The sequence below is a fragment of the Centrocercus urophasianus genome, unplaced genomic scaffold, assembly GCF_019232065.1.
Source record: "Centrocercus urophasianus isolate 14NV4802_14NV808 unplaced genomic scaffold, USGS_Curo_1.0 seq_11, whole genome shotgun sequence".
NCBI lineage: Eukaryota > Metazoa > Chordata > Aves > Galliformes > Phasianidae > Centrocercus > Centrocercus urophasianus.
Genome location: NW_024884253.1, coordinates 79,775,170 through 79,792,099, shown reverse-complemented (window position 1 = coordinate 79,792,099; position 16,930 = coordinate 79,775,170). Strand labels below are relative to the sequence as shown.

Below are 16,930 nucleotides of genomic sequence, written 5' to 3'. Positions count from 1 at the left end.
TAGTGCTGAGCAGTTTAAATAAATAAGCACTAATCTCAGGAGATTTGATGAGTATAATGTGGTAGGAGAAAAAAAACAAATCAATTAAGCAGCTACCCTGATATGAGATGCCTGCAACAAGAATTAAATAGGATCTGAACCGTTTACGGAACTTTTGAAACATGAAGGTACTTCATTTGCCATCAGCACCTGGGAAAAATGATTTATTGTTACTGACCATTACCATGTGGGTATCCTGGTAACAGGGGATGTTTGAGAAGGTGGAGATGCTGAATGCCTTCTTTGCTTTAGTCTTTAAGGCCAAGTCTGCTGTTAGGAAATCCCAGATCCCTAAGGAAAATTAGAAACTGGAGAAAGGTTGACTTCCCCTTAGTTGAGAAGAAGCTGGTCACATATTGGTGATGGAAAATCAATGCATTTAAATCCATGGGCCCTGATGAGTTTCAGCCAAGTGTGCTGAGGGAGCTGACGGAGGCGGTTGCTGAACCACTCTCTATAGTCTTCGAAAGGTCTGCCTGAAGACTGGAGGATAGCCAGTGCCACCCTAGTCTTCAAAAAGGCCAAGGAGGAACTGAGCAACTATGGGTCAGTCAGCCTCACTGCTGTCCATGGGAAGGCAATGGAACAACTTGTGGACGTCATCTCCAAGCAGGTGGAAGAAAATAAGTTTATCAGGAGTAGTCAGCATAGGTTCACCAAGGGGAAATTTTGCTTGATCAATTTGGCAGCCTGTAATGATGTCATCATCAGCTGGATAAAGGTGGGGAGAGCAGGAGATGTTGTCTACCTTAACTTCAGCAAAGTGTTTCACAGTCAGAAAATCCTTGCAATGAACCTTAGCAAGAGTGGGATAGATGAGCAGACAGTGAAGTAGATTAAGAACTGGCTGTCCGATGGAGCTCAGGGGATTGTGATCAGCAGTGTAGAGTTCAGTTGGAGGCTTGTAGCAGGGTTCTCCAGAGGATGATTCTGGGTGTGGTCTTATTTAACACTTTCTTCAATGACCTGCATGAAGGGATAGAGTGCAGCCTCAGCAAGTTTGCGATGATGCAAAGCTGGGAGGAGTGGCTGACACACCAGAAGGCTGTGCTGTCATTCAGCAAGACCTAGACCTAAAAACCAAGTTCAGAAGAGGGCCCTAAAGATGATAAGGGGCCTGGAGCATGTCTTGGACGAGCAAAGGCTGAGAGACCTGGGGCTGCTCAGCCTCGAGAAGAGAAAGCTCCTCCTTTTAAAGTGAAGGAGTCAAATTGTAGAGGGCAGATTCTTTTCAGTGGCATGCAGTGATAAAACAAGGGGAAACTGGCAGAAATTAGAATGCAGGAAGTTCCACATTAACTTAAGGAAGAACTTATTTAGTGTATTTAGTGTGAGTGATGGAGCATTGGAACAGGCTGCCCAGAGTAGCTGTGGAGTCTCCTTCTCTTAAGATATTCAAGACCCACCTGGACACTTTCCTATGTAACCTTCTATAAGACACTGTTATAGCAGGAGGTTGGACTCTAAGATCTCCAGAGATTCTTTCAAATCCCCATAATTTTGTGATTCCTTGATGATCAGAAATGATCTGGATAAAAATATAGCTAATATTAATTCTCTGGAAATTATGCCTCCCAAAGATTATGCTCTATTAAACTAGTACTGGACTTCTTTATTACTTTATCTCATGTATGTTTCTTTTGAATTAAAATAAAATAGATATCATACAAGAGTCCTTTAATCCCCCTCTCAATACATAACTTTTTGTATAAATGAAACAAAATCAGGAAGTACTATGCATATGAACCACACAATGAAAATAAGAAAATCTGAAAAGAATTTTGGAAGTTGGGCTTTAACCCCCTTGTTATAAACAGCTTGCAGTGCAATGAGTTTAAATTTTAACTTTGACCTTACTGGATCATAAGTGAAAATTGATTGACTCTTCTAAAACATTCCCTTGTGATTGTTCAGACATAGCTATTTTTTCAGCTGTAAAAGACAGTAGGTAGTTGTTTCCATGGAAGTCCAGTCTTCCAGAGGAAGAGAACCTACAGTGTCACCTTCAGAAGGCATTAGAAATCATCTATCTAGAAATGCTCACTCAACTGACTGCAGTGTGCTTTAAATACATTTGTTCAAAATGAATATGTTTATGGTCTAATTCCACAGAAAAGTGCACTAAGAACAAAAGCTCAAGATTCTCGGTCTGATGAAAACATCATTGCTTTTACTGTCCTTGTGTTTCTTAATTCTTAGAAATATCTTCTAATCAAAGATCACATCTGTTCCTTATCTACGACCCAAACAAGCATATCTCTACCTGTAACCATGAAAAGCCATTTGAGAGCTACCAAACAGTTACTGTATGGCTCTGACTTTTCTTCCTTTGGAAGAGTTTTCCACAAATCTTCCAAATTTAAGAATGATTACACTCTAGTAAAACTTTTATGTTTACACTTACATAGTACTATTCACTTCAAATAATGGGATTAATTCCTGAAAATTGTTATGACAATTTGTTTCTTTCTGTGACCATATTCCTCTCTCTAACTTTTCTAAATTAGCAGTCTGCTCATTCAAAGCAGTTATCCAGACCTTATTTTGGGATACAGACCTTATGCATATCAAGTCTTCACAAAAGTTTTTGCAGGCATCTAGAATATACACAGCTGGTGATGATATTTGATTTTATCTAGAGTTTGTACTTCTGTTTTGCTTGACCACATGTCATAATAACCTCTTCTTGAAACCTTAGGTTCAAGTTACTACTTTGCTAACAGCAACTTTTTTAGTGGTTATGACTCAGATAAGGTTTGTAGTTAAACTCTTCCAGTTGAACAAGATCGTAACACGTGCTTAGAAATGAGGTCTGAAGGGAAGAGGACAGACGTTTAGCTTGATACAGAAGGTGAGAGATCTGGCAACCATACCGTGCTCCCACTTATCCTATGTCCTACTGACACCATGAGAAATGCTGGAAGTACAAGGCAATGATCTTTGCTCAGGGGTGCCTGCCCACTCTGGAGTCTGCAGCAGCCCTTGGCCAATGTGTGCAGGGCATCAACACGGTTCCAAACACCTGGAGACCTTGGGTTACACTGCCCAAGTTCTAGGAGCCAAAGCTGAAATCTCCCTTGGCCCCAACAAAACCAACCACAAAAGCTCCCAATGATTACCACATTTCCCATTTTTCCCTTCTGCTGTTAGTAATTACTGACCAGTGATAGGCATCAGGATGCTGAACTGGGCAAATCTGTTGTGGTGATGCGTACAGTCTTACATTCTCATTATTTCTTCAAGACACAGTTCCAGGTCCGTTAGTTTTAACCTTGTACATGACCTAGCCAGTAAAATATGACTGAAGAGTCACACTGTGCTGGCACAAGCTGTATTTTATACGTACAACTGAGGAAAGTCAGGTGCTAAAATTAAACAGAACAACTCTAAGGCAGCAACCAGTCAGACCATAATGCAGATAATTTTCCTGAAGTTACTTGGAATCATTTTGAACCTGTAATAAATCTACATTCAAGTATAATCAACATACAGATGATGCTTCACTTAATAACCATGTTTTATGGGAAGAACATCAAAAACTATAGGCTTTTAAATATCTCCTAAATAAAACATCCATCACACCACAGTGTCGGGGAAGAATTTTACAGCTGAGTTATACCCATTTCAACAATAAAAATGTACCTCAATGTTCCCCTGCATACATATCTGTGAAATGTACCTCCAAACTTCTTCTGAGATTAAAAACCAAGCATATGACTTAAATCACTGAGAAGCTGTGAAACATTCAGAAACTGTGGTGGTGGAAGAGTTTGGAGAGGCACAACTATAGATGTGGTTATGCCACTTAAAACACACATTCATCTTTCCCCGCTAATGAAAAAAAATAAGAGAGAAGAGAACAAGTCATCAGACAAAGCACGGTCAAGAAGCTGTACTAATTTATTTCATGCAATATGATTATAAACTGTGCAGCCTCACTGAAGAGTCATATTAAGCCCGGTGTAATTATTCAGTAAATAGATGCTTAGTTGAACACTTCAATGCTAGCAAAGTGGCTAAAATCACTTAAAGTCATTTTTCCACAAATACAAACAAAAAATCCTCAGCAATTCTGCAGCTATTGATGTGCAGTGTTATCACATGTCATCCAGCCATCCCAAAAGAACAGAATCTAATGGGACTTATGCGCTCTTCTTTCACTTTTCATGTACAGTATGTATGTACTTCCATCAGATAACCAAAAATAATACATCATGCAGTGACACCAGATTGGGAGTTCATTACAGTGTGTTATGAGTAGCATTATAGATCTGCCTATCAGTTATATCTAACAGATCTGCACATCCAGCTATCACATATTTAGGAAGTCATTCTAGTTGCCAAAGCTTTGTATCAAATACAATCCTTGCAAGCAAGGAATACTTCTCAGATAAAAATGACACCATAACTGCCAGTAAATCATTTTTCCCATGGCTTGGCACAGGTCAGAGCATGCTGCAGTGGTCAGGAATAAACTAAGCCGTACCTACTGAGAAGTCAAAAGGGAAATACTGCATCACTGATACTGTTCCAGCTATGCCAAGCTTCCTGAAGAACAAGAGGCTGCATGTGATGTGTCTCGTTAAGGTCTTTGTATCCAATAATTTTTCCTCATTTGAGAGGTACTGAGTGTAGGCACACTGGTAGCAAGCATCTGTGACATTACAGACTTGTAAGCTGGAAGTAATTGTTCTGTAACTCTTAAGTGCAACTGATACTGCATTCATCAACACCTCCGATTGACCCAAAACATCAAGAAATAAAATCTGTTTTCATAATGTACATGCATATTAGATGTACATGTGTGTACAAAACAGTTTTGTACGTTAAAAAAAAACCACTCATTTTCTGTGAATCATTTGCAGTCCTACACAGGTCACAGGTAGAATTTAACTCCTTTGGGAACTTGGAGTACAGAACAGCTACTGCAGTCCTGCCAAGCCAGCAGCACAGCAGAGGGGCATGACGTACTGAAGGAGTCGGGGCTTGGGCACTTGCAAGGCAGCAGTGGTAGGGGAGGCACTGAGGCCTCCTGGGCTCTGTCAAGAGCTCTGGGACAGATGATAAGAGATATTGTAAAGTGATAAGGACAGTGTAGCAAGGGACGTGGAAAAGAGTACAGTGGTGATTCCATTCTTAAGGTTCTCTTGCTTTAGTTCTCTAATTTAAAAGAGTGACATTGACCAAAGAGGGATCAAGCTAATCCTCAACTCTTTTCTAAATTAGAAGTACAGTTTCTACTCTTGTTCAGGGTCACAGGATGGTTTTGATTGGAAGAGACCTTCAAGCTCATCTAGTTCCAACCTCCCTTGCACTGGCAAGGACACAAGTCCCATCTATATTGGCCTTAAACACTTCACGAGATGGGGCAACCACAGCTTCTCTGCAACTTTTCTGCAATGTTTCACTGCCCTCAATGTAAAAAATTTCTTCCTTACACTCACTGTAAATCTATCATCCTCCAATTTAAAACCATTGCCCTCTCTCCTGAAAAAGTCTTTCAATCTTCCTTATAAGCCTCCCATACACACTGTAAAGACACAGTGAGGTCTCTCAGGATCCTTTTCTTCTCCAGGCTGAACAAGTGCCGCTCTCTCAGCCTGTGCTCATGGGAGAGATGCTACAGCCCTTTCCTCATCCTCAGGGGTCTCCTCTGGACCAACCCCAACAGCTCCACATCGTTCCTGAGCTGGTGGCCCCAAAGCTGCACCCAGTACTCCAGCTGGAACCTCACAAAGGCAGAGCAGAGAGGGACAATCCCCTACCTCTCCCTGCTTGCCACCTCTCTTTTGATGAGATACTGTTGTCCTTCTGGGCTGCAAGCAGACACCGCTGCCTCATGTCCAGCTTTTCATCCACCAGGACCCCCAAGTCCTTCTCTGCGGGGCTGCCCTCAAGGAGTTCTTCTTGAGGTCCATGCTCATATCTAGGATTGTTCCAAGGGCAGCACTTCGCACTTGCTTAGTCAAGCAAATCTCTCCTTCAAACATTTTGAAACAAGCAGTAACATTCATGCAACATTTTGTCAAAAAAAAAACCCGAACCATTCAGTCACCACGGTGCACCAAAAATAAGATCCCCTTTATGAAGAAATGCCACTGATGTTTAGCCAAAATCTTAGGAACTGGCACAAAAAGAAACAAGAAGCAGGAGATCGGTCCCAAGATATTTCAAACTTCCTGCAAAACAGGTTGAATAAGAACAACCCATTTTAATGGGAAAACAATTGCTACAGCCCAAAAGTGCAGTATTAATTTTGTGTTACTATCAGTTTTTCATCAAGTGTTCATGAAAAATTACAAGTTGCAGACTGTAGACAATGGAAGATTCAACCTTTCTGTTAACTTACTTAGAACAAATGTTTAAACTTTCCTCCTCACAAAACATGACTACAGTGTAACTGGGGCTGTGACACAAACTTTACTTTTAAATTGATAATTTCTGTGCAGGAACCAATTTTCAACTAAGTGACAGCATTTCTCCTTCAGTTTTCTATATTCTGCCATTTCAGAAATCAGCACAGTAGTGAAAAACAACCCACGGCATCAGAAGCTGTTTTATTTTTTACTTTCGACCACTGTTGCATACGTTATTGCATATGATATGCTATTATTTGGTGGTCAAACTTGACCTACACACTAATGGAGGCTACAGGACTTCGGTCAGGTGCGTCACAGATGGGTTTCAGTCTGTAATTTCACCGTCTTGATAGAATTTAGTGTCAAAGGCTTTAGTTCTAAAAATTTAAACAAAAATACCAAATCATCATCTGAAAGGAAGTACCACCTTGAGAACACAAGACATTGGGGCGAAAAAATGCATATGTGTATAGCAAGACACTTGAAGAATTAAAAAAAATAAGTCCATCCATTCCATAATTTACAAAAATAATCATAATAGAATTACAGGACTTAAATATGTTCATCTTTGATATTTTCATATCGATGAAGTCACCTTAAAATGCTAGGTTTACGGGCAATGTCAAGGTAAAATATATAGTGAAGAAAACACCAATGCACACATGAACTTGCCAAGTTTACACAATTTGCTTTGCTTGCTTCCTGGTACACCTCAAAAGGAATGTTTTCATCCGAACAGCAACTGCAGCTCAGATCTAACTACAGTCTCTCAAATGGATCAATCCAGCAGACCATGTATGTGTTTACCCTGTATGTATAGCTAGAGGGAACACTTGGTTGCTTGGTAATCATCTTGCTATCATCTCCAACAGGCAGAGAATTTTAGTACATTTCCTCTGCAGTTAGTACAGAAATTATTGAATTTTAGAAGATACTCCGCCAAACTCGGCACAGCTTTAACACTGTGCACTTCAGTACCGCCACTGGTGCTCCTGACCTGGCTGATGCACAGCTGTCCTGGGAAGCACCTTCCTGGGATCACTTCCACATTTCATCAAACAAATCCATCATGCCAACCACAATTCAGGCTGACTTTAATCCCAGATGTGATAGCAAGGATCTGCCAGAGAAGGTCAAGTGATATGACTGCTGAGGCAGCACAACTGCAGCTGCTTTCCAGATGAACCACCTACATGGTGTGGTGATTGTACTTCTAAGTACACCAGGGAAGATGATGAGAACAAGCGACAACCTTGCAACAGGTGGGGAACCAGACAGTAAAGTGAACTTCTCACAGTGTGCAAGAAAGTAGACCTAGCACTTGCTGACTTCTCAAAAAGTACAGAAGCACAAAAGGCATGGATGAAGAAAGATGTCCTAAAATGTGCCTAATGACACAAAATTCGGGGAAAAGGAGGGGAAAAAAAAAAAAGACAGCACTTTTGCTTATATTTTCCCTTAGCTGTCTTGTTCACCAGTTCCTCCAACTCTGTCCACCTCACCAACATGTTGTCACTTGAAAAGTCAAACTTGCAAACGGAAGCACTATGTTCTTAGCCTCACCCATAGAGGCTGGCAAGATTACTAAGTATTTCATTTTCCATCTAGAAAGGACAGCCTCTTCGATGCTTTTTGCTACATGCTTCACATTTCCTTCAGATCATCTCCCCCCTCAAAAAATATATATCCGGTCATCATTACCACAATCCCAAGAAAGCTGAGAAACAAACATGCAGGACATACAGTCAGCCCAACAAAGCCACTCTTTCAGCCTGCAAGAACACTTCTTCCATGTTTCTATCTTTCAATTCCCAATCACTGGCCTACAGTTAGGCTCCCTCTCTCCAGAGATTATATCACATCCACAGTAAAAGTAAAAATCAACCTACAAACAACAACTAATCCACTTTTTTTTTTTTAATATATATATATATAATTTATTTTTATTATTACTTTTAAAGGCACTTACCTTCATTTTTATTGGTTATACAAAGATTTCTCTCTTATATTTTGGAAGAACCACAACACCTATCATTCATATTTAGCCTAATACTCTCAAATAGATTATACACTTTTTTTTTGTTCAAAACACACGATCAAGATTCAAAAGAAAAAAATAAAGATAAACCAAATTGCATTAGACTTCAATAACCAGACTAAAAAAAATACTGTATTGCATTCATTACAAAGAATATATCCAGGAAACAGTCACTCATACATGGTAACTCACAGAATGTTTAGATTACGTAATGTTCAACATTTCAGGTCAACTTGCAGTTGTGTACTTCCCAAGTAAGTATTCACTACATTTAAATTATCTGTGATTTTCATAAATTGCATTACAACATAAAATTTGTCCAAAACGATCAGCAATTTAGAAAAAAGATTGCAAAAAAGACAGTTTGACAGCTTGACCACATGCAAGTCCAAAAGCATCTACAATTTTAGCACCTCCAATAAACTTTGCACTTAACAATGAAACAGTGTTGACTGATTTTAAAACTAAACAGAGCAGTTAATCACTTCAGGTGTTTTGAAAAACAGGCTTCTGCCCAAGGAACTGCGCACCTATCCTGCCTAGCAAGAATGACCATGGTCAACGGCCTACTGGAACCTTTCACAAAGCCAACACTTCCAACACAAGTCAAACAAGCAGTGGTCACGGTTAACTTCAGCCCAATGTCCAGCAAACAGTTTTTCTGGTCACACTTATGCCTATCAAAACCAACAACCCATTGTTGGTCATTGAACAAATCCAGAAAGATGCAACATTCAAGTACTAGCCACAACATGGTCTGCAAACCCAACTCTTCCAGCCTGACAGAACTTTTCCTGAAGTCAAAGCAAAGCCGGGACAAATTTCCTCTATGGAGAGCGGTCTCTAAATTTCTTGCCTACTTCCAGGGATCATCCCTTTGAGACTGGCTTAAGCCATGCAATGAGGGTGGGGAAACTTGCCAAAGCAATTAGCCATGATCTATCTGCCTTGGGAACATAGGCCTCTAGTCTTCCCGTCCATCACTTCAGCACCTCCACTCGGCACTCGACTCGCTTAGAACACCACCCCTCAAAGAGAGCCTTCCACCTCAACACGGGGGTGCAATCCTACCGGTGAGATATGCGCACACCACCAGCACGGGAAGCCATCGCCTTCTGTCAAGTGTCCTAAAGGCCGGTCGGCTGCTTTGACCTTAGCATTCCAGCCCATGGATATAAATATTTTTTACTGAGTGCTGCCGAAATGCCCATTACCCACCAGATAAAAGCGTTTTTGTTTGGTGGAAGACTATTTATTCAACCGAAAGACAAGAAAACGATAACCTCATCTCAGCTCCCAGGGATGACTTCTTGCAAAAATAAAAACAAGGAAGTTAAATCCAAGAGGACCATCATGCTTTTCAATTAAGGGCAAGGATGTGAAATTGACACACTCGGGACAGGAAATTCGAAGTCGCACCCTCCCGTGTCCCCCAGAGCCGACGGGCGGGGGATGTCGTGCGGATCCCCGCTCCCCGCACCGCCCCGAGTTCTCATCGCGGCGTTTCGCACGGCGGCGGCGCACGATGGTGGCACGGGACTCCGGGACGGAGACGGATCGGGGCCGAGCCCCCCCCAGCCGGCGCACGGAGAGAACTCGGCGCGGCGCTGCGGGCTGCCCGGGGGGCTGTCAGGGCGCTCCCTCCCCGCTGCCGCCGGGCCGAAGTGCCGTGCGGGCGGCTGCGCGCCGGGGGGGGGGGGGGGGTGGCCGGCGGGGCCGGGGGCAGGGCGGACGCCCGGGGGCTGTTACCTCGTAGAGTTCCTCGGAAGCCATGCTGGGAGCCTCACAAGGTGGAGTTGGGTGCTGGTTTGGAAATACTTTGTTCCAGTTGGTGTCCGTGTGGCCTCCTCTTCTCCCTCCTCCTCCCCCGTCTTCTCCGTCGCTCTCCTCCTCCTCCTCCTCCTCCTGCTGCTGCTGCTCCTCTCCTCCTCCTGCTCCTCTTCTTCTTCTTCTTCTTCTTCTTCCTCCTCCTCCTCCTCCTCCCTGCGCGTCTCTCTCCAGCGCAGCTAGCAGCTCCGCTCGCTCCGTGCCGCTGAGGTGCTGCTGCTGCTGCTGCTGCTGCTGCTGCTGCTGGCGGCGGGGCTGTGCGCACCGCAGCTGCGCAACTCGCTCGCTCCCCGCTCGCCCTCGCGCTCTCCCCCTCGCGCACCCCGCCGGGCGGGCACGCACGCACACACGCGCGCTCACACACACCCGGGCGCGCACACGCGTGCGGGCGGGCGCGCACACGGCGGCGCGCCCCGCACCCCCACCCCGCTGTCCCCGGCCGGCTCGCTCGCTCGCTCCCTCCCCAGGAACACTAATCGAGCGCAGAGAGCGCGCCACACGTAACCACTCCGCCCCGGCTCCCGCCGCCCCCAGCACCACCATCCTCCTCCTCCTCCTCCTCCCCGCGCTTTGATCTCCCATTGTCCGCCCGCCCGGGTCCGCGGGAGGGAGCGGGGCGCGGAGCGGCCGTCTGCGGGGCCGCCGCCCGCTGCTGCGGGACGGCCGCGGAGTTCCGAGTCACCCGCCCGCACCAGCCCCGCTCCGACCCCCGCTGGGCCCAGCCCGTGGCGAGTGTCCCCGTGCGTTTCCCGGCCCGCAGAGAGTTGGCAGAAAGTCCTTCTGAGCCAAGGACGTGGCGAACGTGCGAGGGAAATGGGCGAGAGGAATGGTTGGTGCTCACGGATCTTTGCCGACCACAAGCCCCAGTCTTGAGTCTGGCAACTGGCTGTGTTTGCGGTGTTAGGGAAGGCCACACTGAGGCCTTGCTGGCATGAAGGTCGAAGGAAAACAGCTGAGCTCTTGACTTTCGTGGGGCCGGCATTAGTTACTCCATGCAACTTGCCACCAAGGATCTCATTTGGGGTGTTCCATGGGGAACTGCGCAAACAAGATGCCTTGTAGTCAACTACCAACTTGATGGACTGGATGCCTCGTTGTGCCAAGTCAGACATGAAGAGTCACTCCTTCAAGAGCAGAATCTGCAAGGTGGTGTTTCTGGTCTTAAAAGATAGAAGGGTGGGACAAAACCAGTCAGACCAAGCTCAGGACAAGAGCTGAACCATATGGAGGCATTCATCCTGATGTTTCTTACCCTGCTCTGCACCAGGAAGCCTTACTCTACTGCAGAACAGCGCAAGTTAAAGCAGAGTTCAACACATTCGTGTGGTCAACCCACACACTGACTCAACCAAGTCTTGATCAAGTTACCTCTTGTTTTCATAGATAGTTTTTTTTCTCTTTTTTTCCAAAGGCTTTGCAAAGCATTTCAGACGCTCCTCAATATTCTACTTTGATAAACAAGTTTTGAACTGTTGTTCAGCAGGTGTCCGCTTAGAAAATGTTGATCTGTTTGTGAGATTTGGATAAGTTACACAGAAAGAGACGGAAACTCTTTTAGTGGACATCGTTTACCTGTCCATTCTTAGTTGCACATTGTTTGCCTCCTCTAGGTCAATGTTCTTCTTCTAGATGACTGAAAATCCGACCTTATGCGGGACTGCCAGACAGACACTAATTGCATAAATAAAATACTTGCCACCTCTCATACTTTTGTAATTTCTTAACTAGTCTACGGGAAGTTTAGAGCAGACCTATGTTTAAACAACCTCTTCAGGTCTTCAACACTTGGGCTTAGACTAAGTGTCACCTTGAGCTGAGCATTTACTCACAGTTCCTGGGATGTGTCCTGAATCCTTTCTGACTGTACTCAGCATGCCATCATTATTGTAGTCATCTTTTGAAGGATGTTTTTTAAAGTAATTTGTGCTCATGTTTTGGCAAAGAGATGGCATCAGTGATTGCTGAAGATGTTACTTTGCTTGCAAGGCGTAAGAATAGAACACAGAAAGTTCATCTTATTTTTTTTTCTAAGGGTTTTACCATTGAAGTCAACCAGATCTTAGGCATTTTGTTCTTCTGGATGACTAAAAAGAAATACAGTTCATCAGTATTGTTCTATTTTTAGTACTTCAAGGAAACAATGAAAGCTGAGTTATTACTAATTTTTTATGTTTCAATCATCCTCCTCATTTTGTCTTCAGTGAAGGAAGTTCTTCTTTCACACATATTCATTGTTTGCCATGCTATTAATTCCTCTTTGCATCCTATTCTAAGCTTTTGTCCTTGTAGGTTTATAAGAATTATCACATGAATTAACCATGCTATTTGATAAAGCAAGATGCTGCTGCTATTGTTCAAGCACCTGACAGGTACCAAGTTTTGTGACCTATCAAAGTTAAGCAGTTGGATTTGGTTACAGTAAGTTTCACAATAGCTTGCTCTCATCTTGCTCAATCTAACAAAAAAACATAAAAATCAAGTTGTCTAAAAGTTGTATGGTGAACTGCCACATCAGCATTGCCATCTTATTTTCTCATGTATTTCACACTTCTCTAATCCAGGAAGCACTTGTCAATTATTGCTATTATTTTTAAAACAGTGTTTTAGCTGTTAAAACCAAACTTTGTAGCAACTTTGTGAATGGCTACAGTAACAGGGCATGTAAACATCTCCAGCAGAGAGGCTGTAAGCAGAACACCAACTGACCAGTCCAGGAAACTGGAAAACTAGGCCAGCTGCAAATCTGAAAGTAGCAGCAAGTGTTCTTCGAGATACTTGAAACTAGCTCAGTTAATCCAGTCTTGGTAAGAATCAGAAAATGGGAAAAATGCAGGTAGTGTTAGCATACAGAGCTACCAGTCTGAAGTAGACAACTGGCTTGGCAGTCTTAGTGAAAGTCAGGACAGCTGTTCTATTTTGCATAATGTTCTAATTTATTGATAAGGTACAGATCATGGAATTACCTTCATTTTGGAAGGTCGACTCCATTTTGATATCACTGTTTACCACCTGCACGTCTGTAAGGATATGAACTGATGATGGAATACCTGAATTTGAGATTCTTACAGTGGTAGACCGTAGCTGGCTAAAAATCTGTATTACTGCAAATATCATAGAAGTCTGTGTTAGAAGTCTACACCATCAGAATCTGCTGTAATCAAGGCATCCCAGCCATATTTGATATGCAGATGTTTGTTCACGTGACTCTTGACATTAAGGTGACTATCAGTTATTAGTAATATCAAGGTGATTTTTTGTATTTGGAAGTAGGGTTTGGAAAGTAAGTATTTATTAGTTGAGATGCAGTCAGTGATTAGCTGAGGGATTTCAAAAGATAGGACAGATACTGTTAAACGTGATGGTCTACACTGTAGGCATTAATATCTGATCAAATCTTATCACAAAAGCACAGAACAGTTGGTTGGGAACCTCTGGAGGCCATATGGTCCAATCCCTGCTCTAGCTGGGACATGCAAAGCAGGTTGCCCAAGACCACATTCAGGCAGCTTTTGAAGATCTCCAAGGAGAAGACTCTGGGCAATTGGTGCCACTGCTCCATCACCAACGCAATAAAGAAGTACTTCCCAATAGTAGATAGAGCATTTTGTGTCCCAGTTTGTACCCACTGCCTCTTGTTCTGGCACTGGGAACCACTGAAAAGAGCCTGACATCATCTTCAATGCATCCTCCCTTCAGTTTTCTGTATACATTGTTGAGATGTGCCCTGAGACTCCTCTTCTCCAGGATGAACTGTTCCAACTTCCTAAGCCTCTCTTCATAGGAGATATACTCCAGTCCCTTGATGACCTTGCTGGTTCTTTGCTGGGCTCTTCCCAGTACCTGCGTGTCTCTCTCATCCTATGCTACTTCATAGTGAAGGAAAAGCTATCCAAAATATTCAATAGAACTAATGGCATGCTTCATCTCATCCTAAATAGATGCCTATGTCTGGCCAGTTGAGTTGCACTCTAAATCTGATAGAATATGTTAACTGAAGTTTTATAGATTGGAAGTATGACACCTGTTCTGCAACTGCCTGAAGAAAAGTGTGGTGGATCCCACTCACATTTTTATCATCCAATTGTTTTTGACCCAAGATAACTGGATGATTTAAAACTGCATACTGACCAAGTGATGTCAATAGAGTACATATGAAATATATCCTTTTGTCCCTAACAGCTTTACTTTCATATTTGGATCCTATCTTTATTTGTGCTATAGCTGTTTTGTCTTATAACTCCAAAGATGTGGCTCATCCTTGTACTCAGATCATCTCTGAAATTTCTATTGCTCTTCTTTTGTGCAACTCTTCCTCATCTCTGCCTCTTTCTTTTGTCTTCTAAGTGTTCTGGGATATCTAAGTTAAAACAAAACAAAACAAAACAAAACAAAAAACAATTGAAAATGCTAACGAGAAAGAAAAACAAAAACAATGCAATCACACTGTTCTCCATTTCAGTTTACCCCAATGGTTACCAACAGACCCCAGACATAGATATTCACATCAGAGAGAACAAAATTAGCTACTTCATTAAGTGCCTTGGTTCTATTCAAACTGGTGCTGACTTACCAGTGGAACATCACTCCCTTCCCTTGGTATGGATGAGAAAAACATCCATACATGTTATAAAACTGGTTTGTAAAACAACTGTGAAAACAAAATTCTAGATTAGTAAGTGAGCTGGTAGGAGAGCATGGAGTGAAGCTGAAGAATAATTTCATCCTTGCAGAACTCTTTAAATGGATGATCAGCTGTAAAATTTGCTCATTCTCATAGTGAAAATAATAATCATTATGAAGACCATATCAACCAAAAATTAAATTAGAGAATGTCCTCTTAATTAGAGAATGTCCTCTGAAATGTTTGAAAATAGACACCGTAAGCTAAGAAAGTAGTAGGTTGAGAACTGATGTAAATGTAGGTTCCATGTCTAAAAGATACTAATTCTTCCATTTTCTCTGGAATCTGTAATTTATCTTCTCACGACTAAATACAGTTTTAAAGTCATTAATGTGTGAATAATACAGGCAGTTGAAATTACGTGTTTTCATAGTGAATACAGAGAACTCTACAGATCTTTAAGTAGATATTCCAGTATAGCTCATGCAGGACACACTGATAGTTGTTCATAGAGATTTTTTTACTTTTTTTTCCCAGGTTATGAGTCGTTTTCTATGATAAGTATATTTGCAGTTATCAAGAAAGAACAGACTATTCCTTTTGATAGTTTTAAAAGACTAACAAAACAAAACAAAAAAACCAAAAAACATTGTTTTTCTTTCCTTTTAGATAGGAAAAAATTAGAAATAGGAAAAAATTAGAAGCCTGACCATCCTTTTTTTTCTATAGAAAGGAAAACTGGAAAATGCAGAGGAAAGCCATCTCCTATAGTAATAGAAATGCATTATCAAGAATAAAGAATATGAACTTTTTGATCTAACAGATGAATTTTTTGCTGAGTGAAACAGGTCAAAGAGATATATATATATATATATATATATATTTCAGTTTCAACTTTCAATCCAGTATTTTCCCGTGACTAGAAGAGTAATTTAACATGGTGATCTCAGAATATCAAGTATAGTTGTGATGTCTCAGCAACAGCTGCTGAGAGAGTGGCACAGATCATTCCTTCCTCCAGCTCATAGAGAAGCAACACATTGTCTGAAGAAGGTAATGTAGAAACAACCAGGATTGGGATCATCTTCTTAAGTCTGATCACCCGGTTCTTTGCTTCTCCTTCATACTGGGAATATAGATCTAAGATGGCTGCTCCGAAAGAAATTCTGTTGTGTTCACCCATCACATCAGAGGCGGACGTTGGTGGTACAGCAGTAGAGGTGAAACCTTCCCACCAATATTCCATTACATGTCGTTGCTGTGTGACAGATGGCAGCAGAGGGGCAGTCTTGACAAAATGGTGTCTGACATGGAAGCATGGATGAAGCGAAGACGTGTGACTGAATTCCTCCATGTGGAAAAAATGGTGCCCACTGACATTCATCAGCATTTGCTAAATGTTTATGGAGACCAAACAGTGGGTGTGAGCACAGTGAGGCAGTGGGTGGTGCCTTTCAGCACTGTCAACAATGACTGCAGGTCACATCCACTGGTGCAGTTATTTATGAGCACAGTATGCAGGCTCCTTTTCACTGCTGACAAAAATGCATAGCTAATAGTGCTGACTACACTGAAAAATAGTTTTGTAGCTGAGAATTCGCTCTATCAAACTTCTCTGTATCTGTTCTAGTTTCCATGGAAATAAATATAAGACATTACTTTTGGAGCAACCTACATAAAAAGTATGGTATCTATTACTTGATTTCCCTTGACAGGCTAGGGGAAGGTCTTCTGAACAGTGGATTAAATTTGGACTTTCTGTAATCACAATAAAGTAGACTTATCTGGTCCACTGTAGTGTAGCCTTGTTCTATCATTACAACTCACAAAAATTATTGCCATGTGTAAGAATATGATGCTCATCAGTTAGGATTAGTGCTCAAAACACTTTTTATAAAGGCAAGGCAAGGCAAGGCAAGGCAAGGCAAGGCAAGGCAAGGCAAGGCAAGGCAAGGCAAGGCAAGGCAAGGCAAGGCAAGGCAAGGCAAGGCAAGGCAAGGCAAGGAAAGGAAAGGAAAGGAAAGGAAAGGAAAGGAAAGGAAAGGA

General features: G+C 42.4%; 1 protein-coding gene across 1 annotated transcript in view; it reads right to left on the bottom strand.

The window, feature by feature from the left end:
• CDYL (chromodomain Y like) overlaps positions 1-11,211 on the bottom strand; it is a 105,063-nt gene extending 93,852 nt beyond the window's left edge. The window contains 3 exon segments of the mRNA XM_042833683.1: positions 10,186-10,976; positions 10,979-11,168; positions 11,170-11,211. Of these exon segments, the coding sequence (XP_042689617.1) occupies positions 10,186-10,976; positions 10,979-11,168; positions 11,170-11,196 (1,008 nt within the window). The 5' untranslated portion in view covers positions 11,197-11,211.
• Between the last annotated feature and the right edge of the window lie 5,719 nt (positions 11,212-16,930).